Source organism: Myodes glareolus, chromosome 7 (assembly GCF_982192425.1).
Source record: "Myodes glareolus chromosome 7, mMyoGla1.1, whole genome shotgun sequence".
NCBI lineage: Eukaryota > Metazoa > Chordata > Mammalia > Rodentia > Cricetidae > Myodes > Myodes glareolus.
In genome coordinates, this window is record NC_142032.1 from 16434033 (window position 1) to 16459697 (window position 25665).

The following is a 25665-nucleotide window of genomic DNA, read 5'->3' on the forward strand; positions in this document are numbered from 1 at the left end:
AATTCCTCATCCTGAAGTTAAGAACCCACCAAACACGGTGTGGAAGCTAGTAAAGCCCACTATGGGTGTGCTAACTGCTGTTCTCACTGGCACCGTGCCTTGCAAAGTGGAGATAGGCAGAAATGCCTCTGAGTGTAATCCTGGCACCAGAGAAATCATGTTTTTTCTCTGGGCCAGTCATCCACTTGTGCCTCTATAGCACCATTACAATATAATTAATTGTTTCATGTCTTCAGGAGAGCTTCTCCCCTGCCCTTTCCCTATTAGACACCTTGAAAATTAGTTGAGAAAATCTCCTATCAGGAAGGCAGCTGGGTCTGCTGTCTATCTTAATACAGAAAAGAAAATCTGTAATGGAGAAGTGAAAAGAACAGTGGAATCTGATACACCAATATAAAGGGTGAGTAAGCTACTTTGAGAAATAATTCTGGATTAGTGGCACCCTTCTCTGAACAGTTTGATTATGTAAACACTTGGATGCAGATGAGATTTTTAATTGTTGTTTTTTCAGTGCCCACCATTCCTAAGATTCTTGTCTTCCTTTGAGTCTTTGTCGTTCCTATGAGGTAATCCAGGATTTTCTTCACATTCAATGTATTTGAATACATTATATATCCTCAGGAAACTGGATTCAAATGAACCTCTAATCTCGTTTTCTATCCCACTGTCTTTACCATGTCTTTACAAACGTATATTAATTTCTCCAATCAAAGATGCTACAAAGAAGTGGCTAGATATTGAGAACTGGCTTCTCAGTCTGTATCTATTTTAAGTTAAAATCTTTAAAGGTGTATGTTCTTTGACAACAGGGACCACTTCTATGCAAATTGTCTGGTACCTGTGAGAATGTGAAAGCATGATAAATGTGAAATATTAAATTTAGAATGTTATCATAAAATGTGATCTTCTGATTAAGAAAATGGACTTTTCCCCAGTGGTCCTTTATCATACTTTTAAGAGTTACCATTACTGAGCAGAGAGCATTACTTAGTGTTATTTAAGAGAGAAAACTGCAAAGTTCATGTCCTAGGGGCAAACTGTCAAATCTATCTAGGCATGAAATATAACAGCAAAGTGGAAGTTAAATCTTGGTGATTCAATCATTCTAGGAAGACCATATTTATTTGTGTACTTTTGAAAAGAAATTGGAGGCACTTTCAAAGATACTTGTAGGGGAAAGGAACAACATGAAAAGGCTTTAACACAGAGGGCTTGGTAACAATAACTTCAAAAACAGATAATGAGCTGGGCTTTAATCCTAGCACTCAGGTGTCTTTGTGAGTTTGAGGTCAGCCTGGTCTACAGAGTGAGTTCCAGGACAGCCAGGGCTATAAAGAAGTATCTTAAAAAAAGGAAAGAACGGAAGGAAGGGAATGAGAAATTGTTCATAAATTATTTCTTCTGAAGAAGGGAGAATTTGGCATATTCTTGTAATCCCGGAACTCAGAAGGCTGAGGCCTCAACACCACGACCACCAAACACAAACACAATAAATAAAAAGGGAGATATCATAACTGTCACCCAAAGACACTAAACAGGCATTCACAGGTCACACAAGTATTTGTGTTTGCCACGTCATGGGACTATAACAAGTTATATCAAATTCTATCAATGTGATCAAAGACAAGGGGATCTGTGTGTGAGGGAGGCTCTGAGGCTAAGAGGGAAACAGCGGCACTAACTGCATGGAGACACTGCTCTTCAAGGGCTCCTTTACAAGGCTAAAATGTGGACTGGGATTTAACTTAGGGGTAGAATACTTGCCTAACATGTATAAAACCCTCAGTTTGTTTCCAGGTACCACAAAAACTATTTAATTAAAAAAAAAAGGCTAAAATTCTATCTTTTCAATGATGTTTTTTGTCTTTATAAGCAACATAAAAGACCTCACTTTTAGGACTAACTGCTTTTGCGTTTGCATTTATACACCTCAGAAGCCCCACTCCTTGTTCTCCCTGCCTTCAGAACACGCTACTGTTTATGAAGAAGGCTACTGTCATTTACAGTACAGATGGAAACAAGTGTATTTTAATGGTGCATGAAATCTTTTTAGCTAAGAAGTGAGTTTTAAAAACTGTTATTTAAGGCCTGAATCAGGAGGAGAGTTTTTTTTTGCTTTCCTGAGGGATACAGAAATCTTCTCAGACACCCTAAAATTTCCACAAGTAAGCAACTGTGTGCTCCATTTCTAAAGCTGATGGACTCTGAACACCATGCATGCTAACTATCAGAGTATAAAGTCAGTAAGTAAAGGCAATCTCTACTTTTTTACATTGTAAGGAAGGATAGGAAAAACACCTGAGAGGAAAACAAGAGGAAAAAACCCCAATAAGTTCTGGCTTATAGTCATATAGCAAGAAGATTGATAGCATTTGGATCCCTGACCTGAGATTTAAGAGTAAAGGTTTTTAAGTTTTCCTAATTAGCTCAAATGACAGAAACCTCTGAAACACTTGCCGTACCACTCAGAGGTCAACATATTCATGAACCCATGGATCTCAAGGATACAAAAGCAAGAGAATCAGCGTAATTTTATGAAAATTCTAAGGAAAGTTGATCTGTGATTATTTTTCTGTCTCTTTCCTGCCTCAACTTCCTTCCTTGCTGGGATTATAGGTATGGACCACCAGGCCCACCCAGCTACATGAAGATTTGTTTTTTCTTTGTAGTGCTGAGAACTGAACCCAAAGCCTTGTATATACAATGTGGGAACCTGCGGCCCTTGACCAGTTTTAAACTTGTTTGACACAGGGTAGTGCTACAGAGTTAGGGGTTCCACACTTGCCAGCCTCCTTCCTTCTACTACCACACCCGTCTTTCCTTTAGCAATCCTATTGGAGGTTGTACATGACTATAAGCAAAAAAGACCTCCCCAGCTAATTTCAAAGACAATCATGGGACACACATGTCGATTATCATTTTTAAACCAAACATACTTAATAACTTACTTAATGACTTATTCATACCTGACAGTCTTATAGTGACATTCTAGGGACACATTCTGAGGCAAAACTCTAAAAAGGAAAATATCTTCAAGAAGTTTTAATGAAATAGTGCCACAGAGAACACCACCACTGATGAAGTCATTCAGGCTGCTGACTACGTAAGGCCAGTCATAATTAAACACACAAATCTAAAGAAATATACAAGTTTTAAGAAGAAACAATGATTTATACTAAATTTTATTTTTTTCTTTCTGGTAGCTATAGTTTTATTTAACTTGGGCATAAAAATTAATTTTTGATTATAAGGTAATGAGACACTGGAAGTGGGAACTAAATAGAGGAAGTCTACTATGGAAGAATAATTCTGTTTTCCCCGGAAGAGGAAGAAGCAGGAGTGGATACTTTCTACCTGATTCAAAGCTATCCTATCTGCCTTAACAATTGCCCTTTGGCCTTTCCACAGAGTCCCAATTTCTGTCTAGAGAACAGAATGCTTTATTTAATCAGGAGGTGATCAGTTTTCTTTTGCAAAGCAGCATTAACAAAATATGTCATTTAATGATGGTCAGAAAAAAACTGTTGAGTACACGAACAACAATTCTCTCATATTTTTAGCTATAAATCAGCATAATAAGTATCAATGACGTGAAGTGGCCTCACTGACTTCCAACACTCCGAGTGGGAACGCTGCAGTAGGAGGAAGGGAAAGGCTCACCACCCTCTGCGCTCTGCCAGGCCTCTCCACAGAGAGTCTGTCCTGACCATTCTCTCGATGAGCTTCTTCCACAGCATGCCGTCTGATGTCACGCGGTACCACTCCTTGCACACAAGCTCAGCAGCACACAGTGATTTGGCGTCCAAGTATGACAGAATGTTCTCAGCAATATGGTCCAGACCCCGCGCTTTGGAGGGGGGAAGGAAGCACAGAAAAAGAACAGAGGGGGTGCTGAGCAATTTTTCACAGAAAGCCCTTTAAAAGAACAGCACATGCTGTGTGAGGAAGGCATGCCACTGTTCCTAGTGTGGGCCAGTTTCTTTCTCAAGTAGAGACTTGGGTAAAATGAGTGTCAATAATTTTTCCATAAGGTTACAGAAAAGAACAGTATTTTCCATTTTCTGTTAGATAAGGAAGTTAAAGCTAACAACCAGCAAAACCCAAGACATTAAAAATAAAAAGGAGTCCAGAAAACTGTTCACATCTATCTATATGGATTTCAACACTAGGGGATGTTCTACAGATGGCATCTCAAACTCTGGGATTCAGACCCTCCGAAATCTTGATATTAGGTCCATTCCTCATTCTGCTTCTATTGCTGCTGCAGTTCCAAAGCTATCCAATGAAAGAAATGCCCTCATATGTACTGGGGAGAGGCAGCACACCGGACTGCTGGGGTAGGGAATGAGGGAAGTAGACACGGCCACAGGAACATCCTGAGAGGACACATAAGGATATTAAAGTTCAAAGATGAGCTACACTGCATATGCAAAAAAAACCCCACCCAACTATTTTATTGCTATAAAACCCAAGTGACAGCTGACCAAAAATGAAAAAAAAAATCTTACCAATAGATAACTTGGGAAGCATTAGGAAGAAATCATGGCAAACTGATTGATGGAAATTAGTGTGCTCCCCAATTAAAGCTTTCTTACCACCCACATATGTATCAAAGTCTCAGCGGAAAAGAGCCTGTCAAGCAGGATGACCACCCTATAACATTTCCTGCCATAGCTGTTCTAAGCTCACAGGTCAGACAAAAACATTCAAAAGTATTAATCTTTGAGGTTTTCTGAAGGCTCAAAAGGTGGGAAGGAGTCAGTCTGTCTTCTGCAGGCATGAACTGAGGACTGACAGCACGCACGCGTGTTTCCCCTGAATCATATGGAGACACACTTGGATGCCATTAGCAACAATCCAAATATGCTTATTAAACATTATTCTAATTATAAAAGCTGTATGGATATCCGTCACATTTCCAGCAGACTTGGGGAGAAAGCTTTAGATGGATCTTGTTTGCTGGCATCACATGCTCATATTTAAGCATAAGCAGATGGAGGCATCCATCACCTAATTCTTATTAAAGGAATATGACTATAAGCCAATTAAAGATATAATAAATAGTTTTTCATACAAAATACAATGATGATACGTTTGCTGAATCTTTATATTCAAAGTTTCTACAACATCACAAGTTTCCAAAAGGCATTCTTACATTTTTAATGGCTGCCATCAAATTGCTCCTGATCTTTTACAATGTACCAGAGTAATAAGTCGTTGAAAGTAATTTCACCTAACACTCCAAACAAAACCATTACATTAATGGATTATAGGCAATTTTTGAAGTAGTTTGGTTTACTAAATGCAGCCAGATGGCGTAGGTTTAGAAATTTAAATGGCTGTTAAGCACTGGACATGATTTAATATTGGACAGCCTGGTCAGCAGATACACACTAGGGATCAGTATTAGGCATAATGCACTAGTCCAATCGACTCCAGTTCAATTCTTAGTGTCTAAGCTTAAGACAGTAGCATGTCTCAACGATTGGGAAGAACACGGCAGTAAGTACACTCAGATTGTTTTTACAAAGAAAACTGTTTGCCTATGGCTAGAAAAAAAGTCCAGATGTTATAAGGGGCAAACATCTATTTTATTTAGCAAAGGATAGATATACAATTTGTTTTAAAGTGGCTACATGTAATATACAAATAAGCATTTCTTTAATTTTAAAAGGTAATTTAGGTTCAGAAAAACAAAATTTTAACAACAGCTGGCAAGGATTAAGCAAGGTAATAGTACGTAGTCCTGAAAAGGCTACTAAATAGTACATTATTCTTGGAGGAGGACTTGCCAACATGTACCAAAAGCCTTTTAAAAACTCCTAGGAGAGTGAAGCAGGAGGAATAGTGAAAGTTCAAGGCCAGTCTGAGTTACACAGTAAGGCTTGCCTCAAAGGAGGAGGAGGAGAAAGCCTTCAAAAAGTTCATGCTTTAAGGCAGCAGGTAAAGGTTAGTGGTCGAGAGTTTGCTGGCATGTGTGAGGCACTGGATTCAATTTCCAAGACAACCATAAAACAAACAGCAACAACAAAAACCCCCAAACAACCAAGCCAAAACAAATAAACAAAAAAATCAAACCACACCAAACACCTCATATTCTTTAACACAGCAGTTCTACTTTGAGGGCATAAGAATGTCCACCATGGTACAATTTATGGGAAAAAATGACTAATGAAGGGATTAAATAATGTCAGACCACTGCAAAAAGTACTATAGAGCCGGGTGGTGGTAGTGTCCATCTTTAATTTCAGCACTCAGGAGGCAGAGGCAGGTGGATCTCGGTGAGTTTGAGGCCAGACTGGTCTACAGAACGAGTTCCAGGACAGGCTCCAAAACTACTCAGAGAAACCCTGCTTCGGGTGCGGGGGGGGGGGGGGGGGGGAGAAAAGAAAAAACACCTTAACTTATTTAATAAAAGTATACTAGGAGAATATATTAAGCTTTAAAAGATAGACCCCTCCCCCAGTTCTATTGGGAAATAAACACATGATCAGAATTTTATAATATGTATGTAATTTACAAACAAACAAAGGGCTCTCTGTGTGGTAGAGTTCTGGGCAATTATATTTTTGGCTTTGCATGTATATCTGTTCACATATGTGTGCATGGAGGCCAGTGAGCCTCAGGGATCTCTCTACATCTGCCAACCCAGAGCTGGGAATACAAATGCACTCCCTTCTTCCAGCTGAGGATTGAAATCATGTCCTCACGCCTGCACATACTTTACTGGTTGAGCTATCTTTCCAGTCTTTTTTCTTTGTATTTTCTCTATTTCATAACCATCAAATGCAGTCAAAATAAAAAAGCACCCCCAAACAAGACCTGACAGTTTAGTTAACACCAAGTGTGTAACTACTTCCCTAATAAATTTGTAGCCCATATAAGAACTTCATATTCCTATGCTTTGTAGTGTTCTAGATCACCATTCAAGATGGGGTTGGGACACTCTGGAGATGTTACTTAGTGATAGAGTACTTATCTAGTATGCACAAGATTCAGTGTTCATTTCCCACCAACACCCCCTCCCCGCCCCACTGGGGGTGCAAGTCAGTAGCAATGTGTTTGCCCTCTATGAACAAGATCCTGGTTTGATCTGCAGAAAAATTATGGCATCCTCTCAAGTATCTCTCTCTTATGTGTGACACACATCAAATAATTGATTTATCATTCTTTCAAAAATACTAAAAAAAAAATAAAAAAATTCCTATAACTTCAGTATTCTGTCATGGGCTGTAGTAGAAGCTGATGCAGGAGGATTGCAGGTTTTTAGCCAGCCTGAACTAGGCAGAGATACTCTGTTCTCAAGTAAACAAGCAAACTAGCAAACATACATTTTTGTTGCTAAAATTCCCATAAATTAAAATCTAAGAATGTGAAAGAAATTGAAAATGAAACACATTATAAAAGTCATACCTCAGGTAACACTTAAGGGGAAAAAAACCAGATTTGGAACTGCATATAGATTAAACCAACAATTAAAAACGGCTGAACAGAAGGACACAAAACAAAGTAAAATGGAATTTAGTTTTTGTACTTTGGTTTTTCTTTTTTATTTTTCTTTCTTTCTTTTTTTTTTTTTTTTGAGACAGGATTTCTCTGTATAGTTCTGGCTGTCCTGGAATTCACTCTGTAGACCAGGCTGGCTTCAAACTCACAGAGCTCCACCTGCCTCTGCCTCCCAAGTGCTGGGATTAAAGGTGAGTGCTACCATGCCCAGTGTTTTTTCTTGTATTAGATTAAGAAGGTGTATTTAGTGACTTGGCATGTAACTATAAAACCAAATAAAATTTTAAAAAGAGAAATGTAGCCAAGAGTGTTAAAAGACTTGAAATCCCAGAACGTTCAATGCTGAGGCAGAAGAACTGCAGTGAGTTTGAATAGAGTTTGAAGTCTATTTTGGCTATACAGTGAACCTGAGGCTAGCTTGGGATTATGGAGTGAAACCCTTTCTCTCTCCCTCTCTCTCTAAGAGGGAGGTGGGGTAAGGCTGAAGATTCAGTTCCATTACTACTGTAGCAAATTAACTAAGACTTTACAAGGAAACACACACATACCTGGCAGAGCAGTTATGAAATCCCTCTGCAGCATAGGTTTTAGATAGGAGTTGATGTGCCCATGCTGGTAATGACACATTTGGGATATAAGGTGCTCTACAAATTCCACTTGATCAGACTCTGACCACTGCTCAAAATACTTGACACACAGTTCCTTTTCCTTCTCATAGCTTGCTGAGAGCTTCCGCTGCTTGGGCACAATCATACTGGAAGTGCCATTGGCAAGTTTTGTCTATAGAAAGGAAGGGTGTAAAAGAAACATGTAACAGTAAGCATTGAAAATGAAGGCAACAGTCTAATTTTCTAGTCTGGTATGCTAACTTGTATCTTTACAAGTGACTTATTCTTGTTGGATTTACAGTAATTGATATTTGTGAACAATAATTATGTGGAAAGCCTTATAAATACCAGAGTAAGGTGGAATATCAGGCATACTGCAGGAAGGCCAAGTATTCATTTCTAAAAGTTCACAGACATCTAAAAGTTCTTAATCTATGGCAATTCACAGATGGAACTGAAAGTCAGAAGTGCATAATTATTACTAGCAAGCAAGAAAGTTAATCTGCTCTTTCTTGTATGCAAACGGTACCGGACATTTAGATAATTACTTTTTCACACTTACTTTTTAATAGTCAAATAAGAAATCTTCCATGCAAAGAAAGACCAATGAATACTTACAGTTCTCATAGTATCTTTGCAGATAAAGTCTAATAATTCATATGCTAAAGTTAACCTTTTCTTTCCAAAAATCCCACCTTCATGGTTATCAAAAATAAACGGTATAGTTTTTTTTTTTCTTTTTTGAGACAGGGTTTCTCTGTAGCTTTGGGAACTGTCCTGAAACTAGCTCTTGTAGACCAGGCTGGCCTCGAACTCACAGAGATCAGCCTGCCTCTGCCTCCCGAGTGCTGGGATTGAAGGCGTGGGCCAACATCGCCTGGCGTTAAATGCTATTGTTTTAATAACTAAGTCATTTATTAAGTATGTACTGAGTATCTACAATAAATCTAATACTATTCTAGATGCTAGGAATACAATAATGCACAAAACCAGCAGAGAATCATCAGGAACATATACTCTAGTGTAAGAGGCACATTATCACTTATGATGTAAGTAATGCTGCCAAGAAAAGCAGAATAAAATAATTTCTGGATTAATGGAGAAATGGCTTAGTAGTTAAAAGGTACTTGCCATCATGGCTGATGACCTGGAACCCACATGGTGAAGGGAGTGAACCAACTACTACAAGCTGTCTTGACTTCCACACATACTCTGTGGAATGTCTGTGCATGTGCACACATATCAATAAATAAATGCAAAAATAAAATTGTAAAAAAGAGCAGGAAGGGGAAGTATGTTATCATGCAGTCAAATTTCTCTGACTGCTCCATGAAGAGCCCCATCACAGGGAATGCATATGCTGCAGATCTCTATGTTTGAGACCATACTGTCTACATAGTGATGAGTTCTAGGCCAGTCAGGTCCACATCAGGTCCACATTTTCAAGACAGGGTTTCTCTGTAGCTTTGGAGCCTATCCTGGAACTCACTCTGTAGACCAGGCTGGCCTCGAACTCACAGAGATCTGCCTGTCTCTGCCTCCTGAGTGCTGGGATTAAAGGCGTGTGCCACCATTGCTCGGTTCAGACCTGGTCTTAAAAAAGAATTATACACATACCTTCCCTTAGATCAAACACTATTATAGGTGCCGTTATGCCTAAAATAAGAACACAATCACTGAACTTAAAAGAGATTACTAAATGGAAAACACTCAGGAATCTCAGGCAGGATTGCAAGTTCAAGGTCAGCTTGTGTTACTTAACAAGCCTCAAGTTGGCCACATAAAAATTATACATTTTTTCCCCAATAAATACTACCTAATTACATGAGGTCTTTAGAGAATTTTAACTTTCTGACCCAGAAGGTGGAGCGGTATGGAGAATATGCTCAGACACAAAGTGCTAAGAACAGCCTCCACTGACAAGCAGTGAAGAAATCATGACTCCAGCTTTACTGTGACAGCAAGGACTGGTCTGTCACTGGGAATAAGGTGTGAGGATTTCCCCAGGAGCTTCTAGGTAGGAACTTGGTCAACACACTGATTTCAGCCTTGAACAGAGAATACAATCATGCTGAATCAGACTTCCTAGCTCTAGAACTAGGAGCTAACAGAGAGGTGCATCGGAACTTGCCAAGTCCATGATGTTATGCAGCAACTTAAAAAAAATGTAATTACTTAACTCTACCTGGTCACAGACAGCTTTCCTAATGGGGTGAGAGTTGAACTTAACATCCTGTTACATGGGGAAAGAGTAACCTAGGTGGTGAAAATTTTGAGAGCACAGGGTCTGGGATCGTTGGGGAAGCAGTCTGATCACTGACCTCCACATGTATTCTTACCAACTCCACCTTCTCTTACAGGAAGGTGACTCTTCCCACCAACTTAGTCTCTGATAACAGGGTGTGGAGCCACTATCCAAGGTGCTAGCCCAGGGAACTTTCACTCACTCCTTAGAGTCTGAGCCACCATGCTTAGACAGAAATGGAGGATGAAAGACCACAGGGACAAGCACTCAGAGGTATGAGGGTGACACACACGTACAAGGATCCTGACTGGGTGAAGCATGCCCTAGGAGGCTGATGTGGAAGTCTCCTCTGTGTGCTGTGATTACCATTAATGAATAAAGAAACTGCATTGGCCTGTTGATAGGGCAGAACTTAGGTAGGCGGGGAAGATGAAACTGAATGTTGGGAGAAAGAAGGGCGAAGTCAGAGACGCCATGGACTCGCTGCTGGAGATAGACATGCTGAAACTTTGCTGGTAGGCCATGACCTTGTAGTGATATGCAGATTAATGGAGATAGGTTAAATTAATATGTAAGAGTTAGCCAATAAGAAGCTAGAGCTAATGAGCCAAGCAGTGATTTAATTAATACAGTTTCTACGTGATTATTTTGGGTGTAAGCTAGCCGGGCGGCTGGGAAGTACAAGTGGCCTCCTTCCTCCAACAGGAGGTCAAAAATGGACAACAGTAGGCCACCTTAGAAGCTACTTTAATGATTCACGGAAGAGAAGGCATCTTTAGACTACAGTGTTGGCTGTAGAAGTGGAGAGAAATAATTAGTTTTCATTGTATTTTGAGGGCAGAGCACTAACCCTGGATGTGGACAGGAGAAAACAAGATGAGGTTCACACCCAAGTCTGAAGCTGCAGAACAGTGGGGAAAGATTCAGAAATCAACAGAAACAGTTGCTCTCAAAAAAAGTAGCTTTTATATAGGATGATACAAATGAGTACAACTGAATACCTTTCAAAGTAATTCGATGGACAATAGACGTATTTGCCTGAGGCCATCCTAATGAGGCACGGAGACCCATGTTGCTATAGAATTTATCATGCTTATAGATGCTGAATGTGGCATAACACTGCTCCATCCTTGGATACTCTACTTCTGCCGTTAAGGCAGGGGCCTGTCTTATCTTCTCAAACATTTCACAGATGGAACCTGGTCAGCTACTATTAGTGGATTTTCAGGAATGGCATGAGAGCACCTGCCCACAATGAAAGAGCTGGCAGCTATGAGCAGCAAGCCTGGTGTGCAGAGCTGGAGTTTTCTAGCATAGATGCCATTGTTCCCACACAGAGTAGAAACAATGAAGAAGAACCTGCTGGGCATTGACCATGGGGAGTTCAGGCTACTTTCCATGTAGGCTGTTCGCAACTCAGCAAAGGGAAACTCACCAAAAGAAGGGTAAGATTTAGAGTGCTAGCAAACAGGTGGGCTTACAAGTTTAACCAAAAAGTCACTTCTCATTCTCTATAACCAAACCCCACCATATCATTAACTTTGTCATAAAAGGTAGAAATGGCATGGGGAGGTAGCCCAGAGCACTTGGGGCACAGTGCTTTCTTAGTATGGACAAGGTCCTGTGGCCCAAGAGAACAGAAGTTTATGGTCATGTCATTTGCATAGCAATTTTGAGGCCAACCTGGACTACATGGGATTGTATCTCAAAAAACAAACAAACCAACAAACTAAACAAAGTTACTCTTCCTCCATCTCCCCATACCCCAACAAAAGAACTGAGTTGGGGGTTAGAGCTGTCTTCTGGCTAAAGCTCAAAAGTTCAAGTAACATAGAGACATCAAGCTGATGAAACGGCTGTTTCTGCTCTGCACAGACCAGGCATATTCAGAACCACAGGGAGTCATGCATGTTGCAGCATCCATCAGGACCGAGGGAACTTGGTAACTTTCCTGTTGGAGTCAAGGCTTTCTTATGCTTTCAGTGATCAGATCCTAAGTGGGTCTTAAAACATTTGGTTACTAGAAATGCGGAGTGAGGCAAACACTCACATACTGACCGCCTGCTCTGGGAGACGTGGGCAGTTCTTACTTTGTAGTCGTCACCCTTCACGAGAAGGTTTCCTTAAGAAGACATGTACCTCAGATCCACTGGCACTTCAAATGGTACCATTCTAACCATAACCACACGCTATACTGTTTTAGAACTGTGATCCTGGAATTGTAAGACCTGCTACTTTCCTCTTCTGTGCCTGTTCCCCTCACTTGTAAAACGGGAGTAAAAGAAACAAATTCATTGGAATTCTGTGAAGGGAAAAAGCTGTAACAAGCTTGTTATGAATCACACTTAGGGAGATATTTAATAGCCCTCCCTGTACCCTTGCTGAGGATCAAATCAAGTGCCTCCACACAGGCTTGGGTGAGCACTCTACTACTGAGGCTACATGCTCAGCCCCAAATCAAATCTTGTAACAAAACACAGCTAGAGCTCCCCCCCCCCCCGCCGCCACACTTTTGAAAATACATCTTTCTTTCTTAGTTTAGTTTTAGCAAGGTTAATATACACAAGGGGGTAAAATGTAACATGAAGTGCACAGAACAGTGACTGTCCCAGATGCCAGCAGACAGACCAGGAGGAGATGAGCACAGCATCACCAGCTCCATGTGTCCCATCTTAGCCGCTTCCATCCTAAGAGGAACCACTGCTTTCATTTCACTGTTGGGACAGGGTCTTATGAAGCCCAGGCTAGTTTCAAATCTGTGGCACTCCTTCTGCTTCAGCCTCCAGACTGTTAGGATTATAATTATGCCACTATACCCAGCTAAAATAGGTTTTTGGAAATAATCTACTTATGTAACTTATCACAACATAAAAAGAAATTTTAAAAAATGAGAAAGTCCCACACATTTAGGAAAAAAAACTGATTTAATAAAAAATATTTAATACCCGTAAACTAAAAACCTCGCTGAGGGAATATTAATTTACTTATTTGTTTGCTTGTTTATAAACAGGGTTTTACTATGCAGCACTGGCTATCTTGAAATTCACTATGAAGACGAGGCTGTCCTCTAACTTACAGAGATAAGCCTGCTCCTGCCTCCTGAAAGCTGGCATTAAAGGTAGTGCACCAGTATGCCCAGTGGGAACATTTTTAATATAAATAGAGAGATATATTACACTCATAAACTGGACTCAATATTGTTTATTCTTTTTAGATTGATCTATAGGGTGAATATATATCAATCAAAACCTCAGCAGGCAAATTATAAAGACTCTACTAATTTGTATAGAGATGCAAAGGGACCTAAATTAAAAGACGGAGGGCTCAAGACTGCAGAATTTTATTCTACTTCTTATTACCCACAACCCGTGTGTGTGTGTGTGTGTGTGTGTGTGTGCGTGCATGCATGCATGCATGCACAGGTGTGAGTGTGGAGGACATTTTCAAGAGTTGGTTCTCTCCTTCCACTGTAGGTTCTGATGAGCAAACTCAGGTTTGTAAAGCAAGTGATTTTACCAAGTGAATCATCTTTCTGGTTCAAGACTACTGAATTTTAAAACATATGCGACAGTAACCAAAATAGTGTGGCTTTGACATGAGGGGAAAATGTGCACCAATCAACCAAAAGAAATTCATATGCAGATGATTCGTCTCCCCTTCTTCCTTCACCTGATCTCACTGTGTAGCTCACATTGGTCTTGTACTCACGATGCTCCCGTCTTAGCCTTTCCAATGCTAGGATTATAAGGGTGTACCATTATACCCAATACTAGCCAGTGAATGGTGCTACGATAATCCCGTGGTGGGGGAAAGGATAACTTAAAAAAAAAAGTTTCCCCACTCCTCTATGCAGGTGGGGGAAGAGAGTATGAGAAGAGATGGTTGGAATTTGGAGGACATTTGGGGGCGCAATGTGGAAACCTAGCACAGTGGAAACTCCCTGGAATCTATGAGGGTGACCCTAGTGAGGACTCCTAATAGAGGATATGGAGCCTGAACTGGCCACTTTCTGTAACCAGGCAAGGCTTCCAGTGGTGGGGCTGGGACACCAACCCAGCCACAAAACTTTCCACCTACAGTCCATCTGTCCTGCTTGTAAGATGTGCTGGGGCAATGCTGGAGCAGAACTTGTGGGAATGGCCAACCAATGACTGGTGTAATTTGAGACCCACACCACAAGAAGAAACCCATGCACAACACTGCTTGGATGACCAGGACCCAGGGGCTGGACAGCCCAAAGACCTGGGGTAGAAACAAAACTGGCAAATTAAAAAAAAAAAATCAATGAAATGATGATTCCTGGATATTCTGTTACACTCACAGTTGTCATCAGAGAGGCTGCAGATGGGTGGATGCAGAGACCTACAGACAAACATTAGGTGGAGAGAGAGAGAGAGCTCAGGGAACCCCATGGGAGAGGGGAAAAACTGTGGAAGCCAGAGGGGTTGAGGATACCCTTTGTCTCTCCCTCCCCACCTGAATTAACTAAGTAGGGCTCATGGGGGCTCCCACACTGAAGCAGCAATCTTGGAACCTGCACAGGTCAGTGCTAGGTCCTTTAAATATGTTATGATTGTTGGCTTGGTGTTTTTGAGGAACTCCTGACAATGGGAGTGGGGATGTCTTTGACTCTTTTGCCTGCTTTTGGGACCCTTCTTTTCCTAGTGGGTTGCCTCACCTAGCCTTGATGGGAAGGTGTGGCCTGGTTTTATTATACCTTGTTGTACCATATTCTGTTGGTATCCCTGGGAGGCCTGCTTTTTTTCTGGGGAGAGATGGGAGGAGGGTGTATCTGAAAGGAAGGTGTCTTAGTTAGGGTTTGCTGTGATGAAACACCATGACCACAAGGCAAGCTGAGGAGGAAAGGGCTTATTTGGCTTACACTTCAGCATTGCTGTTCATCACCGAAGGAAGTCAAGGACAGGATCTCAAACAGGGCAGGATCCAGGAGGCAGGAGCTGATGTAGAGGCCATGAAGGGGTGTTGTTTACTGACTTGTGTAGTAGCATTTCAATTGTATTTTAACAAATAACACCTGCCTAAAGAACTGAGAGTAAAACAGTCCCACTGGTCAGCCTTATAGACCAGGTAATGATAACACGCACCTTTAATCCCAGTATCCACAATGACTCAGACCTTTAATCCCAGTAGCCACATTAGTTGCCATAGAAACTAGGCATGCACCACCCAGTTTCTAGGTTTGCTTCTCATGGATTAGTCAGTCCACTTTCTTAAGGAATTCAGGACCAGGAGCCGAAGGATAGCACCATCTACCATGGGCTGGGCCCTCCCTCTTTGATCACTAATTGAGAAAATGCCTTACAGCTGGGTCTTGTGGAGGTATTTCCTCAACTGAGGCTCCTTTCTCTCTGATGACTGTTTTACTCTCAGACACACAAAACCAGCCAGAACATAAGGGAAGTTGCAGTTGGGTGTACTGTATGAGAGAATAATAAATAAAAATGAGGGAAAAAAGATTTACATATTTTATGCATGTGTATTCTAGATTGCATGCATGTGCACCTAGTGCTTGCAGGTATCTACAGAGATCAGAAGATGGGAGTAGACCCCTGGAACTAGTGTTATAGATGGTTTTAAGACTCCTGATGTGGGTGCTGGAAAGCAAACCCAGATCCTCTGTAAGAGCAGCATGTGCTCTTAACTGGAAGTCATCTCTCCAGCCCCAAGGATAGCTTTTTAAAATAATGATGTTAAGCAACTGCACAGGCATACCTGGTAAACTAACAAACCTTGTTCCTTACACATACCACATGCAAGATCAACTCGTATATGTTCACGTTAAAATTATAACTATAAAACTTCTAGAAGAAAATGTAGAAGTTTTTTTTTTTTGGTACCCTTGGGCTAGGCAAACATTTTTGAGAGGTTGCAAAAACAATAAATTTAACAAAAGGAATTTAATAAATCTCTGTGTGTGTGTGTGTGTGTACACATATGCACTTGGCGTGGTTATTTATGGAGGTCAGAAGACAATTTTTGGGAGTTGGTTATTTTCTTTACTGCATGAGTCCTGGGGATGAAATATCTTGGCAGCAAGTGCCTCTGTGTTGAGCCATCTCACCAGCTCAGTTAGAAGCTGGAAGAAAGATCTGCAATGAGTATATTTAACCAAGAACTTTAGAATATATGAATAACTCTTAGGACTCAATAGTGAGGAAATGAATAATGCTAGTTGTTTCTTAAGAAAATACCTGCTTTGTTTTTATAATTGGCAAAAGATGAGATTATCCACCCCCACACAAACAAACCTCCGGAAGGCCAGTAAGCATACAAAAAGATGTTCAACATTTCAAGTCATTACGGAAATGTAAATTATAGCCATGAGACACTACTACACATGGACTAAACACTACCCGGAACAACTGGCCTCTCATACATCACAGCTGTAATGCTGAATGATACAATTACTTTGGAAAACAAGTTGACAGTGTTTTATGGAGATAAACACAGATTTTGCCATGATGTAGATATATACCTCCCAAACACAATTCTACACATTAATGTTCACGGTTTCTGTTTTCACAATAAGCCCTCAACATAATAAGACACAAGTCCATCAAGAGAAGAATGGTAAACAATAAATTGTAACGTAAGCACACAGTGGAGCACTTAGCAACAATGGGAGGGAAACACATAAAATGGCAAAGATGGATTCCAGAACACACGGATTAAAGAAGTCAGGCATAAGAGCACACAGTTCATGAGTCACTTATGTGCCACTCTAGGAACAACAAATCTAAATTTTATTTATTAAACCAGATCAGAGGTTTGAGTAGGGTATGGGAGTGAAATTAGCTGGGGAAAGGCGCAGGGGACTCACTTGGACCATGGAAATCTTCATCTTGTTACACAGCATACGACTGACAAAATTTATTGAACCATAATACTTAATGCCACCACGATATTAATTTTATTTGCAACTAACACATTGCATTTACAAAGAACTCTGAAGGTCTTTGCTGTTGAGTCTCTTCCCTGACCATTCTCCCATAAAGACTGTTCCTCAAACATCTAAAGTAAATGAAGTAAAATTTCAAGTTGAGAAACTCTGAAAAATCCACAAGGGTACAGTGAAAAAGTTCAATTATTAAAACAACCAGAAGGTTGTATATTGGAGTGTATGGGAAAGAGAGAGATGATAATGGTTACTGGTGGCGGAGAATTGATTCGGCTTTCCCAACAGAAGCCTGATGACTCAACCATCCTGTTCAAATGTCTAGGACACCTGACAAACAGCCTCAGTTTAATGACAACACTAACTTCCTGCCGCCCTGCACATCTCTTCTGCCTTTCTGTTTGCAATGAACAATTGTCTCCAAACAAAGTACAAATGATGCTGTCAGGTGACAAGCACACAAAATGAAAGGAGTTAAGTGTTTGTGGCACTGTCTTCCAGTTTAGGCTTAAAAGGCTAAGGGCCTCACCCCTGAAAACATAGTATATGTACCATTTTCAAAATGACCATGAATTTCTCTGCAGCTGCTGCCTAGGCCAGGAGGAAAAATATATTCTTACAGACATCAACTAGCCTAGCCAATAACATGACATGTGCTGGCTTTACTAACTGTATCATGTATGAGTTTAAAAACAACATGGACTAGCTGAACAGGACTGTGGAAGGACACCTATTTCCAGTTTCCACACAAACCCTGCTGTAACCAGCCAGCAGAGAAAGTAGGGTAAGTAGAGAACGATATTTCAAACAAAGGACACCATTAAGAAGTGTTGCAAGGACAAGGACAAAATGAAGAGACTGTTGGTGAGTAGAGAAGCAAATGCTAAAAGACATCAAAGGATTCTGTCTGGCTTTGAGAGAGGGACTACGGGATGTGGAGGAAATGATTCCGACAGGGTACTGAGTTAAGATAAAGAAAGCAACGACTGTGGTGGGGATTAGAATGCACCTGAGAGAGACACAACACAAATTCTCATTAAGGCTGGAATCTGAGTGTTGTCCAGTACCAGACTGGCTACTCTGCACAGGGCAGTTTAGCAGAGACTAGGTAAACAGTGAACAGGCAGTTTCTTGCCTTTTTGGAAAAGAGTGAGAAGAACACAAAAGAAATATACTAACTTCAGAAACTGATACAGACTGTAAAGAAAGATAAGAACAAGGTAAAGCAGTGAGTGAGGAGTAAAGCTTCCTTTACTGGCGAGGTAAAGAAGTCACTGCAGGAAGTGGCATAAAGCTGAGATTGGCATAAAACTAAGTCTTACCAGGAACTGAAGGAAGAATCTTAAAGCAAAAGGAGGGAGGAATGGGTGCAAAGGTAGATGTGGAAAGAATGAAAGGCCCATGTGGGCAGGAGCAGAGTTACCAATAAAGGGGCAAGTAGCCATCAATGATGTGGCCTGCTACAAGGCTTCCTGGGCCATGGGAAGCAGTCTGGATTTCCATTAAAGTAGAAAGGAGAACTTGTGGAAGTTCTGAAGTAGTCAGACATGAATGGTGCCTTCTGATGTGCCTTGGAAATGTACTAGCTCCATTACAGAGCACAGATCAGGAGCTGTGATGTGACGCGGAAGACCAATAATCCAAGCAAGAGGTGATTATGGTTAGGGTTAGAAGAGCCTCTTGAGGAAGTGTTAGAAAAGACAAAGAACAAATAGAGATTTACAGACTGAAGGTTGGGTGTGGTGGCCAATGACTGTAATCCCAGTACTAGGAAGTGGACCTAGAAGGACCAAGAATTTCAAGGTTGTTAAGTCTTGTCGAGAGGTAGGAGGTGAGGTGAAGAACAGGAGGAAGAATAGAAGGAGAAAAACAAAAGGTAAGGAGAGAGAAGGAAATGGGAGAGGGGAAAGGAAGTCTCGGTTGGAACTTAATTCATTCACTCATTCATTCCTTCACTCGAAACAAGGTCTCAGTATGTAGTCCTGGCTTGCCTGGAAATCACTATGTAGACCAGGCTGGCCTCAAACTCACAGAAATTCACCTCTCTGCTCTGCCTCCCAAATGTTTGAACTAAAGGCATGTGCCACCATTCCAGGCCATAAGACATTTCTTTGAAAATAATCATTTACTTCTTCCCTGAAAGGAGAACTGAATACATTTGCCTGGAGAGGGGCAGAACCAGAGTTACAAGTGTTTTGTTCCATGGCCAGGAGAAACAAGTCAAAAATTTGTGAGAACTCTTTTTTGTTTTTGTGCTTTTGTTATACAGCCCAACCTAGACTTAAACTTGTGATCCTCCTGCCTCAGGCACCATAGTACTGGGAATACAGGATGCACCATCATGTATGGCTTGCCACAGTTTTAGGGAGAAAGTCAAGCTTTGTAGAGGCCCACACTTTAGTCTCTATAGACTACTGCCAGGTTTTTGTTAAACACGAATCTAAAAACAATGATTCTCTCCACTCCCAAAGTCTCTCCCTTGCTTTCTAAGGCACCTTCTAGAAAAGAGTCAATGCTGTCTTGGTTGAATTGAGAGGAAATGGAGTTGTCTGCGTCTTGATTAGGCTGGAGAAATGGGGACAAGTGAGCACTCCTAGGGAAGGAGACAGTGAAACAGAGGCCCAAAGCAGCTCTGGAGCCCCAGAAGGATGGGGAACAAGGGAAAGAAGCCCATAGCATCTGGCCAAGTTTCTAGAAAAATATCCATGAGAAGCTGGATGTGGCTGGACACAAACTGAACAAGTAGAGAAAAGGTAAAATATTCAAAAGTAGGGCCACAACTTTCAGCAATCTGATTTTTAGTTCTTAAAAAGACTTTACAATTTTCAGTGGCCAAATTATAAACCTTTATCTTTTACTGGGGTTGGGAATGGGAAAGCAAAGAGAGCTGAATGTACAGGATGGGGGTATACATTCCAACAGAAGTAAACATCACATTTCTCAGTGGGGTTATTGTATTAATATTTTAACAGCTCCTACTAAATATGATTACATATTAGGTGAACTCATAAATATGTCAGATCTGATTAGTGAATGTGGAAGACAGGAAGGGGCAGATTTGTCAGCAGAGAGAAGTCCACATTATGAATCTGACTGATTTCTAATAACCAGCAAGACAAAGCTTGCGATCATTCCAGCGCTTTAAGTACAATTTACTAGGAGATGAACTCAAAGCACCTCAGTACATATGATTATATATGATTATTTAAAGACTAGACAGTTGCCAATCTTCTATTTACTGATGATAGAAAAAGCCACACATGACATCCAACCAAGTCAAAACAAGGCAATTTTGATGGTTTCTTGATCTTTACTGTAGTTAAAGGGACCAGATAGCCACATAACATTTTTAGATTTCAAAACCGACTCTTGTTTCTTTGGTGGGCTCTGGCATGCGACTTTATAGCTTGCAGGGTGATGGGGTTCTTTTGTTCTAAACCAAGGACTCACTGCAGCTTAATTTACTGCTGCATTATTATTACAGCTACTAACGACATACACCTCCAAGGCTGGTAAACCCACTGATGTAGACAGTGCCACCTTAAAGGGGTTTTTGGATGGGTCCTAGTGAGGAGGAAAAAAAAAAAGGACATAATGTTTAATTATAAGAAATGATTGAAATAGGCACAGACATACCCCGGGTGCCTCTGCACTGCAGCAAGCTCTAAACTTGTTATCGTTAATGGTTTAAATTTCACTGTGCTAATCATTTCAGGACACAAGCCTTTCTTGATAATCTAATGAATTATTCCAACATCCTTCAGCAAAAAAAAAATTCTCCATGACAGCACTAATTACAAGGCGTTTTCCCAGTGCTTATGTAAAATATGACAGAGCAGCAGCCTAGGGAATTGCAGAAAACTGCTTCTAATTTCCACTGAGAAACTGACAAACACCTCTCTTTCATCTCTCCCAGCTCTCAAGTAAGATTTAACTTTCTCATTTAGTTAATTACCGAGTGAGGATCATCATTTCCCCGGATCGGAGCGGCACAGAGCCTTTATCGTGTTAACTTGTGAACTTGATCGATGGCTGCTGCTAAAACTTAATAACTTCACCCCCTGGCAAATTGTAAGATAAATATAATAGGAGAAACTCTGACAGTAAAAACCTGCCAGAAATGAGCGCTGTGTTTATGTTTCTTTGCAGGCAGCAAAAAAACCACCGACAGCTTATTACTGGTTGCGTGTTACTTATATTTAAAAGACTCCAGGCAGTTAACTTTCTGCGTATTGTTAAAACTTTGCTCATGAGAGGGGAAAACAGCACAAGAGTTGCAGACTTGGGGAAGTGAAAGAAGAAAAATCAGGGAGAAGGGCAACATGAGGGACCAAATACATTGTGTAAATGTCATGTTTATCATATAAAATGTTCAAGTGGCAGAAACAGAGAGAGTAACCCTCTTAAAAAGAATCCTGGCCTTCTGAAAGACCATAGGAACTATAGGAGCAAAGTATGGGAATTTTTACTCGCTCAGATTTTTTCTGATGACCATGGGTCCATGCCTGAAGAATTCAATTAACCACAGAATTCCTCCATACTTCAAAAAGCCCTGCAGCTAGAAAAGCACTTACTAACGACACCAGTTAACCTTGTGACCTCTGAGGGAGATACAGCTAGGGAAAAACACACTCTGAGTCCTTCATCTAGTCTTATATTCACCATCCACACCAAAGCTAAACCAATCCAGTTAGACATTTTCCGGTGAGCATTATACTTTAGCTTGAATCTGAATTTTACCTTTTGGTTGTGGCAGACTAAGGACAACAGACAAGGAGTAACAATGGGGTCTGGTAAAGGAATATGGTAACTGGGTGTGGTGGATCAGGCCTATTATCAATTCCAGCACTGCAGAGGCTAAGGCAAAGACTGGAGAATCACGGCAAGATTGAGATCAGCTTGTGCTAAGAATGAGACCCTACCTCAAGAAAACAAAAACCAAAAAAAAACAACAAAAATCAATCAATCAAATAACAGAATCACTACTCATTAATGTCTGTTCCTGCCACCTAATAACAGGAATGAAAATACATCTGTATATAAAATGTCAAGACCACTCATAACACAGAGCTGATAGAGAAAACACTATGAACTAAATTTGGGGAGGAGATAATCAGGAATGGTCTCCAAGGACTTACAGGCTTAACCTCATGTTTGCAATTGTACTTCGCTCCCAATTATGTGCCACCACAGATCAGCACTCTGGAGGCTTAATGTTGCAATCCAAAAGCCTACCATTTTGAAAGTTGACAGGCTCTGGAAAAACAAACATTAAAATAGCGAGCAAACTTCCTTGCTGCTATAGGATCAAATCTGAATCATCTAGTCATTAAATAATCTATCTGGAGAGAAAGGGCTAGGAAGAAGGCTCGATGAGTAAAGTACCTTGCTGTGCAAACAGAAGGACCTGGATTCAAACTCACTCTCTCTCTCTCTCTCTCTCTCTCTCTCTCTCTCTCTCTCTCTCACACACACACACACACACACACACACACACAAAATTAAAAAGTCACTTTTATTTGCTTATTATCTCAACCAGTAGGGGTGGGGAAAATGTATAGAAAAAAAGCAAAATTCCTAGGGCTCCTTAGCCAGACAGTCTGGCCTAGTTTGTTAAATTGAAACCAACGAGGGTTGTCAACCAATGAGGTTGTCAACCAATGAGGATGTCATTCTTGAGGCTTACATTTAAAGACCTCCAGAGGATGCGCATACAGAGTTTTTAAAAAGCCCAGAATTTTCACTATCAGTAGACATTGTTTCTATTTCAATGTCTAGATTATTTTTCTATTCTTTTAAAAGAGTTATTAGGGGCTAGAGCAATGGCTCAGCACTAAATAGCACTTGGGGCTCTTGCAGAGGACCTCGATTCACTTCCCATCACCCACACGGAAGCTTGCAACCATCGTAACTTCAGTTCCAGGGGATGCCCTCTTCTGACTTCTGCAGGCACCAGGCTTCATACACACACGTGATGCACAGGCAGACATGTAGGCAAAGCACTCAAATGTAAAAGAAAAATAAACCTTTAAAAAATAAGTAAAAGAACTATTAGTAAATTATTTGATATACATGGGGAAGGGGAATATTTTTATGATATCCAGGATAAGAAAAGCTTTCTTTTTTTTTAAAGATTTATTTATTTATTATGTACACAACATTCTGCCTCTATGTATGCCCGCATGCCAGAAGAGGGCGCCAGATCTCATTACAGATGGCTGTGAGCCACCATGTGGTTGCTGGGAATCAAACACAGGACCTCTGGAAGAGCAGCCAGTGCTCTCAATCTCCAACCCCCAAGAAAAGCTTTCTTTGATGAACACCTTAGAACTCAAGATCTGATTCTGGAATATACAGAATGATGATTGTGGAAAGGCAGAGAGGAAGGGGAAGCAGGTGACAGAGAAGAAGAAGGAAAACAGCAAGAAGGGAGAGAGCTAAGAAAGGAGTGTAGAACTGGGAGTGTGTCAAGGAAACAAGAGACTGGGAGAAAAGAGCTTAACAGCATTGGTGGGGGTGCATGTGGGAGAGGCCAGAGAATAGTGAAGAGGAGTCATCAGGGCTAGGGGAGAGACTGGGAAGGGGAGAGAAATGACAAGCAGGGGACAGGACAAACAGCTTGGGAAAGATGGAATGGGGAGAGGAGAGGTAGAAGCAGATGAGGAGGAAAAAAATGGGTTTAATGAAACGCACAAGGATGGAGCATGACCAACTCCTGCTCCAAGAGGCTTGAGGACGGCGTCCTCTCCGCATCAGGGGCGAGAGAAGATGAAAAACGACTTCGTCTGAAAACCAGTATCTAATGTCTCAAGAAGAGTAATAAAGTTTAATTATCTGGAATCTGGTTGATTCTTCTTTGAAACTTCCTGAAGTGCAGGTTGCTCCTCTGGATGTAAAACAATGTTAACAACATCAAATATAATTTTGGTGACACTGTAAGTTTAAACTAAAAGCCTTCTCTCCAACTGCCCCCTCTTATCCTTGCCTTATTTAGCATCAGAAAGTTAAGTTCTGCTATCAAAAAGGGGGAATGAAGGAGGCAAGTCTGTCATGAGAATCAGAGACTAAAACAAACTAAAAAGTACATGGCTGAAGCACGGTGAGTTTAGATAAAGCAGAAAAGATGTCCTCCTTGTTGTGTTGTGATACCTGGGGCTTTTGCCTATGAAAGTCAGTGACTCGGTATAACCTGCTCTTAAAAAAAGTGTAATCCTAAAACCTGGTTCTGGGGGTGTGGATGGGGGACAGACTCTCAAGGAGCCAACTCAGCTTTCTAGAAGAAATTCAACTCTTTCCAAATGCTTGTTAATGCATGTTAAATGCAGCAAGAAATAATCCTATGAGGCAGGGTGCAGGCCTCTCTCAGCTGCAGTGAGTGAAGTAAATGACTTGTAACTTCTGAAGTCTTGGTTATCTGCAGGTAAAACTTTAATAACCCTTGGAGAATCAAGGGACTAAAGACATTTCTCTCTGGAATACTTCAGTAATTGTTTTCTTAATTTATCCAGGAGAGGCTTAGTTTGGATGCAGCATCTGTTTTTTTTAAGCAGAGGTGATCAGAATAACTTGCTCAGACTCACATAAATTAGCAAAGTTCAGACTAAATTTCAAAATGCAGTTGTTATATAAGCTGTATGGTCTTTCTAGATCACAATTCAGGTTCTTCTTCTTTGGTTTTGCCATGGGTGTTGGGTCTCTTGACACTGGAGTTACAGGCAGGTGTGAGCTGCCATGTGGGTGCTAGGAATTGAACCCAGATCCTCTGAAAGAGCAGTCAGTGCTCTTAACCTCTGAGCTATCTCTCCAGCACCTTCTTCCAATAATCAAGTCATTCCCAAGTAAATGGCAGGATAGGGGCTGGAGACCACACTGCTCTGAAGATGTCTTTTGGACAGCCAAGAGGTTTACATGCACACCAAGACCATGGGCATCAACTGAAGCCAGCCCCAGTGGCCCCCTGTATAAGTTATATTAATGTATCAGAATGTTGTAAATATAACCAAACAACCATTATCTGATGCCACTACTGCTTATACACTTATTTGGTAAATTAATTATTTGGTAAATTAGTTAACCTTTCTGGGTCTCAAATTCCTCATCTATAAATGGCAACACTGTACTCTGTTGGACGTATTAACGTTAGGATGAAATGAGGTAACATACACAAAATCACTTAAAGAGAGAACTTAGGAAAGACCAAAGGCAATCATGGTTTTAACTCAGTAACAGTCTACTTATGCACTGCTGGTTATAATTAGCCTACCACTTTAAAATGGAATCTCTTGGTTTTTCGACTATATCCAGAAACTTTTACTTTCAAAATAGACGTTTAAGCCTTAGAGGGCAGTGATAAATCGTTTGAATTTACATAGTAGTAGCATCACAAAAAG

General features: G+C 40.8%; 1 protein-coding gene across 17 annotated transcripts in view; it reads right to left on the minus strand.

Moving 5' to 3' along the window:
- The window catches only part of Btrc (beta-transducin repeat containing E3 ubiquitin protein ligase), a 185612-nt gene that overhangs the window by 17505 nt on the left and 142442 nt on the right, over positions 1 to 25665 (minus strand). For all 17 annotated transcript variants that reach the window (XM_085693996.2, XM_085693990.2, XM_048439124.3 and 14 more), the window contains 2 exons: positions 8055 to 8286; positions 3661 to 3847 (listed from right to left, as the gene is read on the minus strand). In XM_085693996.2, the coding sequence (XP_085550122.1) occupies positions 3661 to 3847; positions 8055 to 8286 (419 nt within the window). The remainder of the gene's footprint in view (positions 1 to 3660; positions 3848 to 8054; positions 8287 to 25665) is intronic.